The sequence below is a fragment of the Podarcis melisellensis genome, assembly GCF_964234715.1.
Source record: "Podarcis melisellensis genome assembly, chromosome: 13".
NCBI lineage: Eukaryota > Metazoa > Chordata > Lepidosauria > Squamata > Lacertidae > Podarcis > Podarcis melisellensis.
This window is the reverse complement of record NC_138545.1, coordinates 10,781,451-10,797,820: the sequence shown is the minus strand read 5'-3', so window position 1 is coordinate 10,797,820 and position 16,370 is coordinate 10,781,451. Positions and strand designations below refer to the sequence as shown.

The 16,370-nt window shown below is 43.9% G+C and overlaps 2 protein-coding genes across 2 annotated transcripts; one reads left to right on the top strand and one right to left on the bottom strand.

Moving 5' to 3' along the window:
* Nucleotides 1-6,413: 6,413 nt before the first annotated feature.
* On the top strand, nt 6,414-7,337 carry LOC309354954 (olfactory receptor 10G6-like; the record flags this gene model as incomplete). Its single annotated transcript, XM_081885269.1, has 1 exon — nt 6,414-7,337. One exon carries the CDS (start codon nt 6,414-6,416, stop codon nt 7,335-7,337), a length of 924 nt encoding a protein of 307 aa, XP_081741395.1.
* Nucleotides 7,338-13,696: 6,359 nt separating this feature from the next.
* Nucleotides 13,697-15,481, bottom strand: LOC309356021 (olfactory receptor 10D3-like; the record flags this gene model as incomplete). Its single annotated transcript, XM_081887203.1, has 2 exons — nt 13,697-14,648; nt 15,468-15,481. The coding sequence occupies 2 exons, from the start codon at nt 15,479-15,481 to the stop codon at nt 13,697-13,699; spliced, it is 966 nt and encodes a 321-aa protein (XP_081743329.1).
* Between the last annotated feature and the right edge of the window lie 889 nt (nt 15,482-16,370).

The window sequence follows — 16,370 nt, the reverse complement described above, 5'->3', positions numbered from 1 at the left end:
AAACAAATTAACTGAAAAAGCCTCAGAAATAAAAGCGCAAAATAAATAGCAAAAACAAAAGCGCCAAACTCAATCTATTCTGGAAGTCCGTTTGACTTCTGAAATGTTCAAAAACCAAGGCGCAGCTTCTGATTGGTGCAGGTGCTCTGAAAACAATAGCCGACAGCTGAACTCGACGTTCAGCTTCCAAAAAATGTTTGAAAACTGGAACACTTACTTCTGGGTTTTTGGCATTTGAGAACCAAGGCATTTGAGAACCAAGGTACCACTGTACACCTATCCTGGTTGGGCTGCACTGGCTACCAGTTAGTTCAAAGTGTTGGTTTTGATGCTCGCTCTGACAGCACATATACTAAAGTGTTGGTTTAGACCTACAAAGCCTTAAATGTCTTAGGACTGCAATACCTCAAGGATCGCCTCTCTCCATATGAACCTACCTGGACCCTGAGATCATCTTGTGAGGCCCTTCTTAGTGTGCTTCCTCCGTGAGAGATCCAGAGGGTGGATCCACATCAACGGGCCTTTTCTGCAGTGGCTCTCAGTTTGTGCAATGCTCTCCCCAAGGAGGTTTGCCTGGTGCCTTCATTATACACCTTTAGGCGCCAGGCAAAAATGTTCCTCTTTAATCAGGCCATTGACTGACTGACATCCAATGCCCTTTTAAAATGTGTGTGTGTAATTTATGGAGCTGGCAGAACTGACTGGGAGAATCCACGATCAGAAAGAAGAGGAGCACCAAGAAGATTGGAAGAAATTTAAAGACTATTTAGTTAAATATTGTAATATAAGATAATTAGAAGATACCTGAAAGTATCTGATTGGCCTAGGATTAGAGTAAGAACGTTGTATAGTAATATGGATTTAAGCCAATAAGAAAAGAGAGGAAGATAGTAAATTGAAGGAGTTAATTGTTATTTTTGTTATAAATGTGGAAAATTAATATTTTTTTTTGAAAAATAAAAAAAAAAATAAAATGTGTGTGGGATTATTGGGTTCTTCTTGTTCTTGTTTTTGTTTTTATTATGCATTTTGTGTTTTTCTGATGTGATTTTATGTTATGAACCACGAGACCTGCAAATGTAGGGAGGTATACAATTAATAATAATAATAATAATAATAATAATAATAATAATAATAATTCAGTGTCCTCTTCAAATGTAATCATGAATGTATCACTAGTATATTGCTTTCTGCAGCACATGGTATGGTGGTCAAGAATCTTGGAGATTTCTTCTTTTCCCTATCATTCTTAATATAGTAATGGTGCTGTTAGAACAGCTTTTGTCAACCTGGTGCTCTCCAGATGGCTTTGCACAGCAGGTCCCATCAGCCAAGCTGCCTATGGATGCTGGGAGCTGTAGTCTGGAAGGAACCAAACTGCTCTAGAATGGATTAGACAGTTGCACTGGTGCACTGCCAGTGAATTCACTGGCGCCCCCATTCTTTTGAATGCTTGAATACTGCTACCCCAAACTTGATTCCTCAAGTGAAGGCTTCTGGATGTCTCTGCAGTTGGATCCAGATTAAGTTAGTCACATTTATGTAAGCTTCTGTTGAACTCAGTGTGATATCTTGAACCCCTAGACTAGTCTGCATTGAACACCACGTGACCCAAGAACTCAGTGCTGAGAAAGCTAAGCAGTCTTGCAACTATAGCCTATTTTTCTTGAGAAGAATACTTCCCACTGGTTTTAATGTGCTGATATGTTTTGTGGCATTATACACTGCTGTTCTGGGGGACACAAACATGTTGTCTAGCGATAAGAAGATATCTGCAAAGACAAATTTGGAAACATGAGGAACACAAAGAAGTAAGGTTTCTCTCTCTCTCTCTCTCTCTCTCTCTCTCTCTCTCTCTCTCTCTCTCTCTCTCTCTCTCTCTCTCTCCATGCTTCAGAACTGAGACACAGCCTGATTTTAGTTGGACCCAACATTTGACTTTAGCAGAAGCAGTGATGGTAGGGGGGAAATGGTCAACAGTGTCTAACCACTAGGGATATTTTTCAGTTAAAATATACCATATCAGTTGGGAGTCCAGGACATCTCCTCCCAAACTACATATGAACCAAATGAAATGATTTACATAAGAGAGGAGATGAATTTGGGCAAATGTCGTCTATGCAAAATTTCATTATTCTTGTTTTAGTCTCCATTTATTAATTTCTGAATGACCTTTCGTGTATGTCTCACAAGGTGTTTTATCAATGTACCATAAAACAACTAAGATAGTTTTTCCAGCTTGATGAAAAAGTCTCTGCTGCAGGTGTTCATTTTATATTATTTTAATGCCTACCTTCTGTTGTGTTTTTTCCGTTCTCTTGTTTGGTGGGATTTTATTTCTTATGTTTCAGACTCACTTTGCCATCTTGAGAAATATGAGTTAATCCTGGGTGTAACTATTTCCAATGCATATAATTTTAAATGCCCTGCCTTGCTTTTGTATGCTGACTTGATCCCATTTTATTGCTTATTTGTATTTGTTATTCAAAGCATTTGTATTTCATAGTCATAATATAAAATCCTATTAAAACAAAAGTACAATGATTTACTTCAAGGGGAGTAATAATACCACTCTATTCTGCCTTGGTCAGACCACAGCTGGAATACTGTGTCCAGTTCTGGGTACCACAATTTAAGAAGGATGTTGAGAAGCTGTAACACAGGCTTCCTCAACCTCAGCCCTCCAGATGTTTTGAGGCTACAATTCCCATCATCCCCGATCACTGGTCCTGCTAGCTAGGGATCGTGGGAGTTGTAGGCCAAAAACATCTGGAGGGCTGAGGTTGAACCCTACTGTAACAAGTGCAGAGGAGGGCAACCAAGATGATCATGGATCTGGAAACCAAGCCTTATGAGGAATGGTTGAGGGAGTTGGGTATGTTTAGCCCAGAGAAGAGGAGACTGAGAAGGGATATGACAGCCATCTTCAAATATCTCAAGGGCTGTCACATGGAAGATGGAGCAAGCTTGATTTCTCATGCTCTGGAGGCTAGGACCTGAACCAAAGGCTTCAAGTTACAAGAAAGGAGATTCTGACAGCAAAAGCTGTTCAATAGTAGAAGAGTCTCCCTCGGGTGGCTGTGGACTCTCCTTCCTTTGGAGGTTTTTAAGCAGAGGTTGGATGGCCATCTCTCACGGATGCTTTAGGTGAGATTCCTGCATTGCAGGGGGTTGGACTAGATGATCCTTGGGGTTTCTTCCAGCTCTACAATTCTGCTCTATGATTCTATGTTATGATTATTATTTTCCTTTTTTTGTATGTTTGCATTTTCATAATACTCTTTTTTTTTTAAAAAAAGGATATATGTGAAAGCTGTCATTGTCAATCCTGAAAGGACTGCAATGATGATGATAATGAGGTGTTACACCATGGGTAAGCAAACATAGGCCCGGGGGCCGGATCCGGCCCAATCGCCTCCTCAATCTGGCCCACGGACGGTCCAGAAATTGGCATGTTTTTACATGAGTAGAATGTGTCCTTTTATTTAAAATGCATCTCTGGGTTATTTGTGGGGCATAGGAATTTGTTAATTACCCCCCCCAAAAAAATATAGTCCGGCCCCCCACAAGGTCTGAGGGACAGTGGACCGGCCACCCTGCTGAAAAAGTTTGCTGACCCCTGTGTTATGCAATATACTTGAACTATTAAGAGCTGTTTCTTATCCAGTGGTACCTCGGGTTAAGAACTTAATTCGTTCTGGAGGTCCGTTCTTAACCTGAAACTGTTCTTAACCTGAGGTACCACTTTAGCTAATGGGGCCTCCTGCTGCTGCCGCCACACAATTTCTGTTCTCATCCTGAAGCAAAGTTCTTAACCCAAGGTACTATTTCTGGGTTAGCTGAGTCTGTAACCTGAAGTGTCTGTAACCCGAGGTACCACTGTATAAGCAATCAAAGAGCCATAGGGATATGATCACTGGGGTCTTAGACACTTCAATTTACTTGAAATAGTAACATCTCAAAGGAGTTTGCTTGGAGATGGCATTTTTGTTTGTCACTGTGTTTCTGGTGTGATAGGGCTTTAAGGAATATAAATACATTTGGGGTTGAGGGAGACAGAGAGAGGCACCACATGGGGCCATAGCCACAAACCATTCTGAGGGAATCCTAGTGGGTGCAAGTGCCTCATGTTGGGAGGAACCAGAGAGCATTCAGCAACTCTTAAATTGTCAGCATGTGAGAGTGCCTGAGCCAAGTCGTGCTGCGGATGCGGATAAGGAGGAAGAGGCAGGGAGGAGAGTAACACAGAAGAGGAGGAACGCAGAAGAGACAAAGAGACTGCGGCAGTAGAAAAGGTGAAGAAAGAGGGGCGCGGGAAGAAGATGGAGGAGGTAGAGAGAAAAGGAGCGAGCTTCAAGGGGAAACAGTGCTGCTTCGGTGAGGACAACGAAGAGCAGAAAAGAGGAAGAATGATAGGATGGAAAGGGAGCCAGAAAGTGAGAAAGGGGTGAAAAGGCTGGCAGGAATGGAAACTGTACAAGATGAGATAGGAGAGGAAACTCTATAAGGGAAGAGTGGATGGAGGAAAGACAAGAAAGAGGGAGAGAGGGGAAATGCAGGCAGAGGAGAAATGTATAGGGGGAAAAAAAGAGTTTCATCCTGTGATGAAAGGGAGCAACCATACTCTTTGAGTAAGGTCTGCAGAACAAGAGACCATCTGGGGGTCTGCAGACTTCTGGGTCTGAAGGTAGGGTTAGAGCTGACATAACGAAGACCATGAAAAGGATGTCAGGAATACCACAGCTGAATGCAACAGTAGCAAAAGAGGATTCTCAACTTAAGAAGAGTTGGACTTATCTTCTGAACAGATTCCATCTTTGGAGAGGCTTCTTCTCTCTCCACCAAGAGCAGATGGCCAGCAGACACTTTGAGATAAGGTGTCTTCCAATTATTTATTAGACCAAGTTGAAAGAACTTCTCTTAACTCCCTAGTTGTGTTACCATTCTTCTTAGCCTTAGAGGCAAAGTCTGTGGTTGAGATATGTTTGTACTAGAACATGGGTAGGCAAACTAAGGCCCGGGGCCCAGATCCGGCCCAATAAACTTCTAAATCTGGCCTGCGGATGGTCCGGGAATCAGTGGGTTTTTACATAAGTAGAATGTGTCATTTTATTTAAAATGCATCTCTGGGTTATTTGTGGGGCATAGGAATTCATTCATTCCCTCCCCCCCAATATAGTCCAGCCCCCGCAAGGTCTGAGGGACAGTGGACAGGCCCCCTGTTGAAAAAGTTTGCTAACCCCTTTACTAGAATAAAGGGCTGAGATCAAGAGTTATTGATGCTTACCATCATTTCTCAAACACAGAATGATCTAAGTTAGCCTGCAATTCTATACTCACTTGAATGGCGTCACAAAACATCTTAACACTCTGTAGAAAAAATTCTGAAAGAGGAGATAAAGCTGTTTGTGCACTAATTTGGAAGCATTCTAATGAACAGACTAGTAGGTAACTGGTTCCTAGTGGACAGGACATTCACCAGAACATCTTGGTTACTGTTCTTTACTGTATTAAGGTGGATAACCAGGGTGCTTAGCATGCCCCTGCAGAGTAAAATTGCATCCTTTAATATATCTGTGTTCATTATTTATTTGGACTCTGAAGCATCCCCATGAACAAAATCTTGAACCAAAAAGATTTGCATATTTGTGTGCAATGTATGAGTATGAGTCAGGAGATCCTTGATCTTTCTGTGTGTCCTCAGACGAGTCATTTTGTGACCTAACTTGCTGAATTTTTTGTAATGTTAATACCAATAAAACACTTTGGGATCCTTGGGGGGAAAAAGAAATATACAGAGGACGTATGTCTTGACGTATGTCCAGAATGCCTTTGTCTCATCCCTGAGCAACACAGCCACAATATCTTCCCTCAACTGGGACCTGCAACAAATTGCTTTAGTCTATTCTCGCTCAGGGGCCTGATGTTGCTTTTAAGATCACATATTGTGTGTGGTGGAGAAGGGGCACCTTTTTCAGCCCCTTCTCACCCAAAGGACCTTTACCTGCTATGCTATGTGGTATTAAAGTATGCTGTGCTATACAGAGCAATACATTAACAATCCTCATACAAGAAGGAAACCAACATTAAGGGCAGATCTACACCATATATTCAGAGCATCTCCAATGCACATTTAAAACATTTGACTACCCCACCCAGTCTTGTGGTTTTCCCCTCACAGAGCTACAGTTCCCAGTACCCTTAACAAACTGCAGTTCCCAGGATTCTTTGGGGGAAAGTCATGTGATATAACTGTGCATTGGATGTTCTTGAAATGTACGGTCTAGATCTCCCCTAAGAAATTTCATCAAGGGCCTGATTAGCTCATGACTCATAACTTTTGTTCTGCATGTTGTTGTTGCTAGTTCTGTTCTTCACTTACTGACAATGCCCATGATTTTTACATTACAGAGATGGAATACAAAAATCAAACTCCATTGACTGAATTTGTCCTTGTCGGCTTTCCATACCCCAAGAACTTGGTGGGTCCTTTATTCATCTTCTTCTTGCTTATCTACTTACTGACCCTCCTTGGAAACTTTCTGATTTTGTTGGTTGTGATGTCCAATCTCCAGCTCCACAAGCCCATGTACTGGTTCCTTTGCCACCTGTCCTTCTTGGACATGACGGTCTCCACTGTGATTGTGCCCAAGGTGATTGCTGGGTTTCTAGAGGGTGGTGGGAGCATCTCCTTTGGGGGCTGTGTGTGCCAGCTCTTCTTCTTCCACTTCCTGGGCTGCACGGAATGCTTCCTCTACACTCTGATGGCCTATGACCGTTTCCTGGCCATTTGCAAGCCACTCCATTATAGCACCATCATGAGCCGTAGGACGTGTCTTTTCCTCGCCATGGGTACCTGGCTTGGTGGCTGTCTTCACTCTGTGATGGAGACAGCCCTAGTTTTCCGCCTGCCCTTTGGGTGGAGAAACCAGGTGAACTATATCTTCTGTGATATCCCGGCAGTGCTGAAGCTGGTTTGTGCTGACACGGCACTCAACGAGGTGGTAACCATGGTTGATGTTGGCTTTGTAGCCACCACTTGCTTCTTTCTCATCCTGACTTCCTACATGTCCATTTTATCTGCCATACTGAAAATCCGCAGCACTGAAGGGCGCTGGCGAGCGTTCTCCACCTGCTCAGCTCATCTTACTGCGGTGGTGACTTATTATGTGCCACTTGTTTTCATTTATCTGAGACCAGGATCGCAGGATCCATTGGACGGGGTAGTGGCTGTGTTCTACACTTCACTGACTCCACTTCTGAACCCCATAATCTATACTCTAAGGAACAAAGATATAAAAGTTGCCCTTCTAAAACTGACGGGGAGGGCACTCTAGTATGGAGCTCTGTGTGGTCCATGTGGTGCAATGGATTGCAGCGCAGGCTGGTATCTGCCATGGAATCCCTTGATGTGAGAAGCTATTCTTTGTAAACAATGGTTTGCAGATGTAATCAACTCACAGGAATGGGGATGAATCTTGTGAAACATTAGAGTGAGAGGTTTCATGAGTCTGGAGTCCAGCAGTGACCAGGACACCAAATCAGAATCTACAGGGCCACTGATTAGGTACCTAATGAATCTGACGTTGGGAGATGAGAGGCTGCTGAACCAAGGTCCATAGCTATTAGCCATGATTGCTTTGCTGGGCTTTCACAGTCAGAAGAGGTAATGCTTCTCCATACCAGTTGCTGAAAACCACAGGAGGAGAGAGTGACCTTGCGTTCTGGTCCTGCTTATGAGTTTCCCAGAGGCATCTGGTTGGCCACTGAAAGAACAGGGTTCTGGACTAGATGGGCTATTGGCCTGATCCACCAAGCTCTCCTTATGTTCTTACTTTAGAACCAGACCCAGGACCCTAATAAGAAACTTTGAGGAACTGAGTGCCTCTCACACTATACCAGAAGTGGCCACTGAAGCAACATGGATGGGGCACTGTTGCTCTCCCAACTTATTAACGGAGCGCTTACCAAGAAGGGAAGGGAGCTTGGACTGGTGCAGCATGTGGTGTTGGGCTCCTTGGATGGGCCCCTCCGCCATGCACTGCACCAGGCCAAGCTCTCTGCGTGTCACATCTCCCCTTTCACTCTCAGTGACCTGCTGTGTTGGGAAACCAGGAGAAAAATGATGCCTCACCGGCCACAACTGCACTACATGAGCAACCCAATGGCACAGGGAATGCGAGGGGCAAGGCACCAACCTTCATGCTCTTTAAAAGGCTGTAGTCATCCAAAAATGGGGACGGAGGATAAGAAATGTTGCCAGGAGGCAGATGCTAAAAAAAATCCCAGAGTATCATCAGAGGAAGTTGCTCACCAGAAAATGTGAGAGGCTAGGACCTCCTACATGAGCAATATCATTTCCCTAGAATGTGGGGGACCAACAGTGTTATTAGCCTCAAATTTCCAGGGGGCAGGATGGTTGCTAATCTCAAGCAACCTTGTACTGTAACAGAGTCTTGCTTTAACCAAGAGCCTTGCTTCAGGATGGATTAGAAAAGCAAATAAGGACAAATTAATGTATAACTCAAGTCCTTTTTCTTAGGTCCACCGTCCTGATCTTGAAGCAGGCAAGGCTACAGCTGCTTGCTTGACCGCAGGGCTGGAAAGAGTCATCGGGTTTTAATAAAGTCTTTTTTCCTCATTTCTGAGAAATTGACTTGTAAATTAAGGGCATTTTGGAGTGCAGTCACACCTATGGATTTTGCCTCCATTTGGTGGCCATTTGTAGAGTGGCTGGGATACCCCAGCCAGACGGGCAGAGTATAAATAATAAATTATTATTATTATCAGTGCTTTTTTTCTTTAAAAATGCTTAGGGGTACTCTAATTTTCATTCGAGAAAACCACCATTTTATAGTTCAAATTGGGAAAAATAAATACAGTAAATGGACGATAGTACAAAGATTCACAAAATGTTTAGGGGTATGTGTATCCCTGTGTCCCCCCAGAAAAAAGCACTGATTATCTGACAGGCTGGTCATGGGGATGGCAAATCCCAATGAAATGAAGCTTTCTTTGGTATCCATAACATTTGTTTTCTGTATCAGGTTGGGTTTTGTTGCAACATCTAATTCACGGTGTGGTCTCTTGAGAAGGTGCTTAATTTTATGAGGTAAGGCCATGAACACCATTTGCGGAGGGTTGGTACAGTTTCTCTCTCCCATCTTTTTTTGTTTATTTAATATCACATTTCTCACTGGATTGTTATTTTAACTTCATAATAAAGCCTGGAAAATTTAAGAAAAAGGTCTACAGACCTTCTGAGCTCTGACATGCACATGTCTTTCATCTACCTCTCACGTATTTTAAAACCTTACGTGTTTACTCTTAGCCTGCTGGAAGACCTTGGAGGTTACATGGCTACTGCATCTCAGTCAGGAACTGAGTTAGTCGTTTCTGAAAGAGGTTCCAAGATAGCATATCCTCAAGAGCACAACACACTGCCCACAAAACTTGCTTCACTGGCTACAAAATAGTTTTCTTCTGGTTTTCCTTGAAGACTTCTGTTCTCTGTTAAATGTTCTTCATATGTGGTGCCATTTGGGCCATATGAGACCTGTCACAAAGCGTTCCACGGTGTGGCAATAACCAACCTTCATTTATTGTGAACAGCTTGGGACCAGAATACCTACAAGAGCCTCTCTCATTCCATTGCCATGCATAAGCATTGAGCTCAGCTGCGTTAAGCTTGCTGGTTGCGCCATAATCTCAATTAGTAGCAGTCATGAGGAGGACCTTCTCTGCTGTGGCCTCCATTATGTGGAATCATCTTCCCCCAGAACTTTGACATGTGCCAATGTTGATGTGTGTTTTTTGGCCATTGTGAAAAGCATAACTGTCATCTCAAGCTTTTCAAAGAGTTTAATGTCAGGTATAACACAATGCTCTTGCATCATCAGCTGTATTTTATTTCTATTTTTGTGGTGTCAGTCTTTCATCATTTTTAACTTCTACACTGCCTTGAGGCAGATTGTAATAGGCGGTATCTGACTTTTATAAACAAACAAACAAACAAACAAACAAACAAACAAACAAACTTTATTCTCCCCCTCAGCATCCTCCCAATCTCTTATAAATATTCTGAAGGAATGGGTTTCCCAAACCCCAAAACTGACTGTGCAGGCAGTTTTTAAACTGCACCAAAATCCCCATTTCTCCTTAGCTAAAATGCATAAACTTTAGCCATTGAGCAAATGCAAAACAAGAACACAGCTCTCTCCCTTATCAGTTTGATGGCAAGACTGGCCTTGACTTTACCAGTAGAACAGACACAGACATATCTTATGTCCTGACCACAAATGACGCAGAGACCCAAGTCTGGGACTAACGCCAGAGCATGTTCTCAGAAGTAGTGACCTCTTGCTCCAAGATAGGAGTAGGAACAGGAATATCCTTTTATGGTCAGAAGTACAGGAAGGAAGATCCTTTTATGGTTGAAAGTACCAGAGCAGGAACTTATGTAATGTCAACCTGTGTACGTACGCCGACGTGGTTGGGCTCCTAGGGGAGGAGTGAGAGGGTGCCTGGAGGATATATAAACTGCATGAAACCTGTCATTTCTTTGTACTTGCTGTGGACTCACCACGCAGGTGCCTTCTGCTATCCGGAGAGCAGAATAAACTCTTTCTTTGAAACAACCTCGGTGTCATTTTGACTTCCTTCCTCCTGTCCTGGAGCAACGCAGACCCAATCGGTGAACTCCAATAAGGCTACAATTCCACTATTGTTTTCAGCGTTGTCTCCCTCAGACCCCTCTTGCTGTTCTCCTCAGAGCATTAAAACCATTCCATAATCTGACTTTTGCTTTTTGCTTGGCTCTTAGGCACATCTGTATACAACAAAGAATGGATAAATCAGTGTACCTCTGGTCCATGCCAATTTTCCTGGTGTTCATTCCAAAATATTTTATTTCCTTGTTCTACATTAACCTGCATTTTAATTACAGATAGGTAGCTGTGTTGGTCTGCCATAGTCAAAACAAAAAAAATTCCTTCCAGTATGAGCTTTCGTGTGCATGCACACTTCTTCAGATACCAGGTATCTGAAGAAGTGTGCATGCACACGAAAGCTCATACCAAGAACTAACTTAGTTGGTCTTTAAGGTGCTACTGGAAGGATTTTTTTTTTGTTTTGACTGCATTTTAATACCCACACCAAATTTACATTTTAACTGTTGAATTTATCACAAAAATGCACACTTATAAAGTTTTTAAAAATCTCAGCATGTACTTTATCAAAAAGCAAAGAGGAATCAGACACACAGGCTTTTAAAGTCCTTTAAAGCAGGCTGAGTTGAGAAAAAAGTGACTTGATTAAGGTCATCATATGAACAACCTGCTGATTTGAACCCGGGGTTTTCTTGTCAACAGCTCACACTCTGGCTATGGCAACCTCAATGAACTAGTGGAGTGGTTCTCAAATTGTGGTCTGTTATTCAGGTGGGTCCATGATGTGTGTCTGGGAAGAGTGATTGAAGCAGTGGCTGTGAATGGCGAGCACAGCACATTCACTATTCATCTTAATTTTTAATAGTACTTTTATTGCTTCTTTTCTTTCTTATATTGCATTTGAATATTTAGTATTGCATTTTATATTGCATTCTATGGAATTCATATGGCAACACAATAAAAATACAATATAAGAAATTGAAGAAGTGATAAAAGTGGTCTATGAGTCAGTTGTCCACAAGCTTCATTCAGGTGGCCTGTGGCATGTCTGCAGTACATATTCAGGGGATGTGGGTGGCGCAGTGGTCTAAACCATTGAGCCTCTTGGGCTTGCTGCTCAGAAGGTTGGCGGTTCAAATCTCTGTGACAGAATGAGCTCCGGTTGCTCTGTCCCAGCTTCTGCCAACCTAGCAGTTCGACAGCATGCCAGTGCAAGTAGATACATACCGTAGGTACTGCTGTGGCAGGAAGGTAAATGGAGTTTCTGTGTGCTCTGGTTTCCGTCATGGTGTTCTGTTGCACCAGAAGCGGTTAAGTCATGCTGGCCACAGGACCCGAAAAGCTATCAGTGGAGAAAAGCTGGCTCCCTCGGCCTGAAAGCCAGACAAGTGCTGCACTCAATAGTCACCTTTGACTGTTCTTAACTGTCCAGAGGTCCTTTACCATTTACCTATTACCTATTCATATTGATTTTTTAAATTGTGTTTATATTGCTTCTTTTATCTCTTATATTTATTGCATTATAATTTAAATTCATAGGTCATACAATAAAAAACAAGGTAAAAATAAATAAAAGAAGCAATTAAAATACAACTAAAAATAGTGCATCACAATGGCTACAAGGTAAAGGTAAAGAGACCCCAGACCATTAGGTCCAGTCACGGACGACTCTGGGGTTGCAGCTCTCATCTCTCTTTATTGGCTGAGGGAGCCGGCGCACAGCTTCTGGGTCATGTGGCCAGCATGACTAAGCCACTTCTGGCGAACCAGAGCAGCGCACGGAAATGCCGTTTACTTTCCCAACGGAGCGGTACCTATTTATCTACTTGCACTTTGATGTGCTTTCGAACTGCTAGGTTGGCAGGAGCAGGGACCGAGCAATGCAAGCTTACCCTATCGTGGAGATTTGAACTGCAGACCTTCTGATCGGCAAGTCCTATCATGGCTACAAGAGGCAGTAAAATCATTAAGTGGTCTGTCAAGACCCTCAGCAATTTTTAAGTGGTCGGTGGGAAGGGGGGGGGGGAATTGGAAACCACTAAGCTACTGGAAAGAGAAGCTGCTGAATTGCAACTTATTACCAAACTTAAAACCATGGAGAGACCTGGTCTGAACAAAGACATTGGATTCTTATCTCATTATACACGACAAAGCCATTTTTCACCTTCTCACCCCTTGCTTTTTCCTGTAAGACCTATTGCAGTCGTTAAGAGTCGTCAACAGGATCATCACAGCTATCTGCCAATCACCCATTCCCACCACCCTTCTGAGTAATACCCCTCCCCACCTTCTCACTATATAGAAGGGTCTGGTGACTTCTGTTTCAGTGTATCTGAAGAAGTGTGCATGCACACGAAAGCTCATACCAAGAACTAACTTAGTGGTCTTTAAGGTGCTACTGGAAGGAATTTTTTTTATTTTGTTTTGACTATGGCAGTGTTTCCCAACCGGTGTTCCGCGGCACACTACTGTGCCGTCAGACATTGGCTGGTGTGCCGTGGGAGGGAGGCGGGCGAGTCGGGCGGTGAGAGGCGGCGGCGGCGAGGATCCGCGTCGAGCCGGGGGCGGCTCCGCGGTGGTGGTGCCGAGCGGCGGGGCAGCGCGTGCAAAAGGGAGGAGCGCGAGACAGCGGAGGAGGAGGAGGCCGGCATGTCCGGGCAGCAGCAGCAACAACAGCAGCAGCAACTCCCGGCGACGGCTCCTCAAGCCCCGCCGCCGCCCCCTCCTCCGCCCGCTATCGCCGCCACCACCACAACAGCCGCCGCCGCCTCAGTTGCCGCCGTCCCTCAGTCCCTCGCTCTGCTGCCTCCTCCCACCCCCAAAGCTTGGAGGTTCCCCGGCAAGGGGGAGGGAAAAAACTTTCACTTTCGTGCGTCCCTCCCGGCGTGACGCTGCGCGCTGACGTCACGGGGCGGGGCTTTAATGGTGGTGTGCCGTGAGATTTTTTTTCAGTAAACAGGTGTGCCGTTGCCCAAAAAAGTTTGGGAAACACTGGACTATGGCAGACCAACACGGCTACCTATCTGTAACTAGTGGGTTATAGTCTGAGTCACTCTCTTTGCCCCTGTCAGCTTAGTCAAAGCTGCTTTCACTTCTTTGTTCCGAAGCGTGTAAATGACTGGGTTGAGCATGGGTGTCACCACATTGCCAAAGATCTGTACGGGGGTCACCAAGATTTCACTTAGGGACGGCTGAGTATAGATCAAAGCACAGGGGCCAAAGAAGAGGGTGACCACAGTCAAATGTGAGGCACAGGTAGAGGCTGCCTTGCGCCGTCCTTCCCCGGAACTCATCCTCAGGACAGAGTAGACAATGCGAACATAGGATGTCAGGATGAGGATGAAGCAGGTCATGGGCACAACACCAATGTTGGTGAAGCTCACCGTCTCGATGATGAGGGTGTCGGCGCAAGCCAACTTGACGACGGGAAAGATGTCGCAGAAAAAGTAGTCCACTTCACTGGGCCCACAATAGGGTAGGGTGAAAGTCAAGGTCGTGAGGATGGTGGCATGGAAGGAGCTGGTGACCCACGTGCCAGCAGCCAAGATGGCACATACCTTCCAGTTCATGATGATGAGATAGCGCAGTGGGTGACAGATGGCGACGTATCTGTCATAGGCCATGACGGTATAAAGGAGGCATTCTGTGCTCCCTAGGAAATGGTAGAAGAAGACCTGGCACACACATCCGCCCAGCGGTATGACTCTGCTTTGCCCCCAAAGATTGGCCAACATCTTTGGAGTGCTAACGGAAGAGAACCCAATGTCAAGGATGGAGAGGTTGAAAAGGAAGAAGTACATGGGGGTGTGAAGACGGGAGTCAGTCAGGACAGCGGTCATGATCAATAGGTTCCCCAGCAAAGTGCACATGTAGAAGAGTAAGAAGACAGGGAAGAGGATGTTCTGGAGACCTTCTGTATGGGGGATACCAAGGAGGATGAAGTGGGTCACAACCGTGAGGTTTTCTCCATGGGACCTATCCCTGAAGAAGAAGAAGAAGAAGAAGAAGAAGAAGAAGAAGAAGAAGAAGAAGAAGAAGAAGAAGAAGAGGAGGAGGAGGAGGAGAAGGAGTTTGGATTTGATATCCCACTTTATCACTACCCGAAGGAGTCTCAAAGCGGCTAACATTCTCCTCCCCCCCCCCAACAAACACTCTGTGAGGTGAGTGAGGCTGAGAGACTTCAAAGAAGTGTGACTAGCCCAAGGTCACTCAGCAGCTGCATGTGGAGGAGCGGAGACGTGAACCCGGTTCACCAGCTTATGAGTCTACCGCTCTTAACTACAGAGTAACAACATGCTTGTAAATTTACTATATAAAGAGTATGGCTTACTAGAACAACAGTATCTCCCTTTCCCCAAATGCAAAAAAGAAGAAAATGGTTCCTTTAATTCTAACGAGGCAAAATGAAGCTTATAAGAAAAGCTAAGCACATAAAATCAATAGTACTGTATTTAGATTGCTTGTTTTGGGCAGGATTGTGCCCTAGACATTTTAACTGTTAGAAAAAATGGATAAATCTACTTTGAAGGGAGAAAAACCTAAACTGAGACATACTGAGAACTCGTAAGCAAATATGATCCATAAGATCTCCTCGTTGAATAAAAATGACAATTTTCCTAAGGGAGAAAATAATAATAATCCCATTGTATCTAAGTCTCTGCAGTATTTCTCCGAGGGGCAAATGCAGGGAGAAAAGTTCACATTTAAAAAACAGAACAACAACAATATAACAATAAATAAGTCTGATATCCTAACTCCACTTACTTGCACATAAATCCCATTGAACCCAGTGAGACGTACCTCTGAGTAGACATGGCTAGGATTTCATCGTTTCTGAGGTTTGGGTTTAGTCAGCACAATCCTAGCCATGTCTCACTTAGACATAAGTCCTACTGAAGTGCTGAAGGCTGCAATCCGAACTTCACTAAATTGGACGTGAGCTTCGTTTAATTCAGTGACTTAGTTCTGAGTAGACATGGTTAGGAGTACTCTGTAAGTATGAATACAGCACAAAATGGTTCTTTCCTTCCTATTCCCTCTTGATTACTCTAAAAACTCTAAAACACTTCATTCTTTTTGTTAAGAAGGGAAATGGAAAATGCTAAGAATTCTGGAATCGTTTGCCCACCCCTTCTCTCATATGACCTAAAGCTGCACATGTTTCAATTGCATTTAAACCCTATAGAATTAGGTTCTTTTTCATTTAACTATGAGATGTGACAGAAGTGAGGCATTTAAAACACCCCCCCAAGCATCCTTTTGTCTGATCTGAATCTTCCAATATTCAGCTTTTTTGGATGCTCATGAGTCCTGGCATTATGAGAGAAGGAGAAAGATTTCTTTCTACCCTTAATTTTAAACACTCATTGCATGTTGCCTTTTTACACACATCTCCTCTAAACTAAAAAGTCCCAAATGTCCATGCTCTGTCCTTCCTCTTCCTGGAGCACAAAATCCAAACCTACTCTTTCCTTCAAACTGTCAATTTATTGGCTTTCACTGAACCTGCTCCCCACACCAACTGTTGTTGTTTTTTAGTCATTTAGTCGTGTCCGACTCTTCTTGACCCCATGGACCAGAGCACGCCAGGCACTCCTGTCTTCCCCTGCCTCCCGCAGTTTGGTCAAACTCATGTTCGTAGCTTCAAGAACACTGCCCAACCATCTCGTCCTATGTCGTCCCCTTCTCCTTGTGCCCTCCATC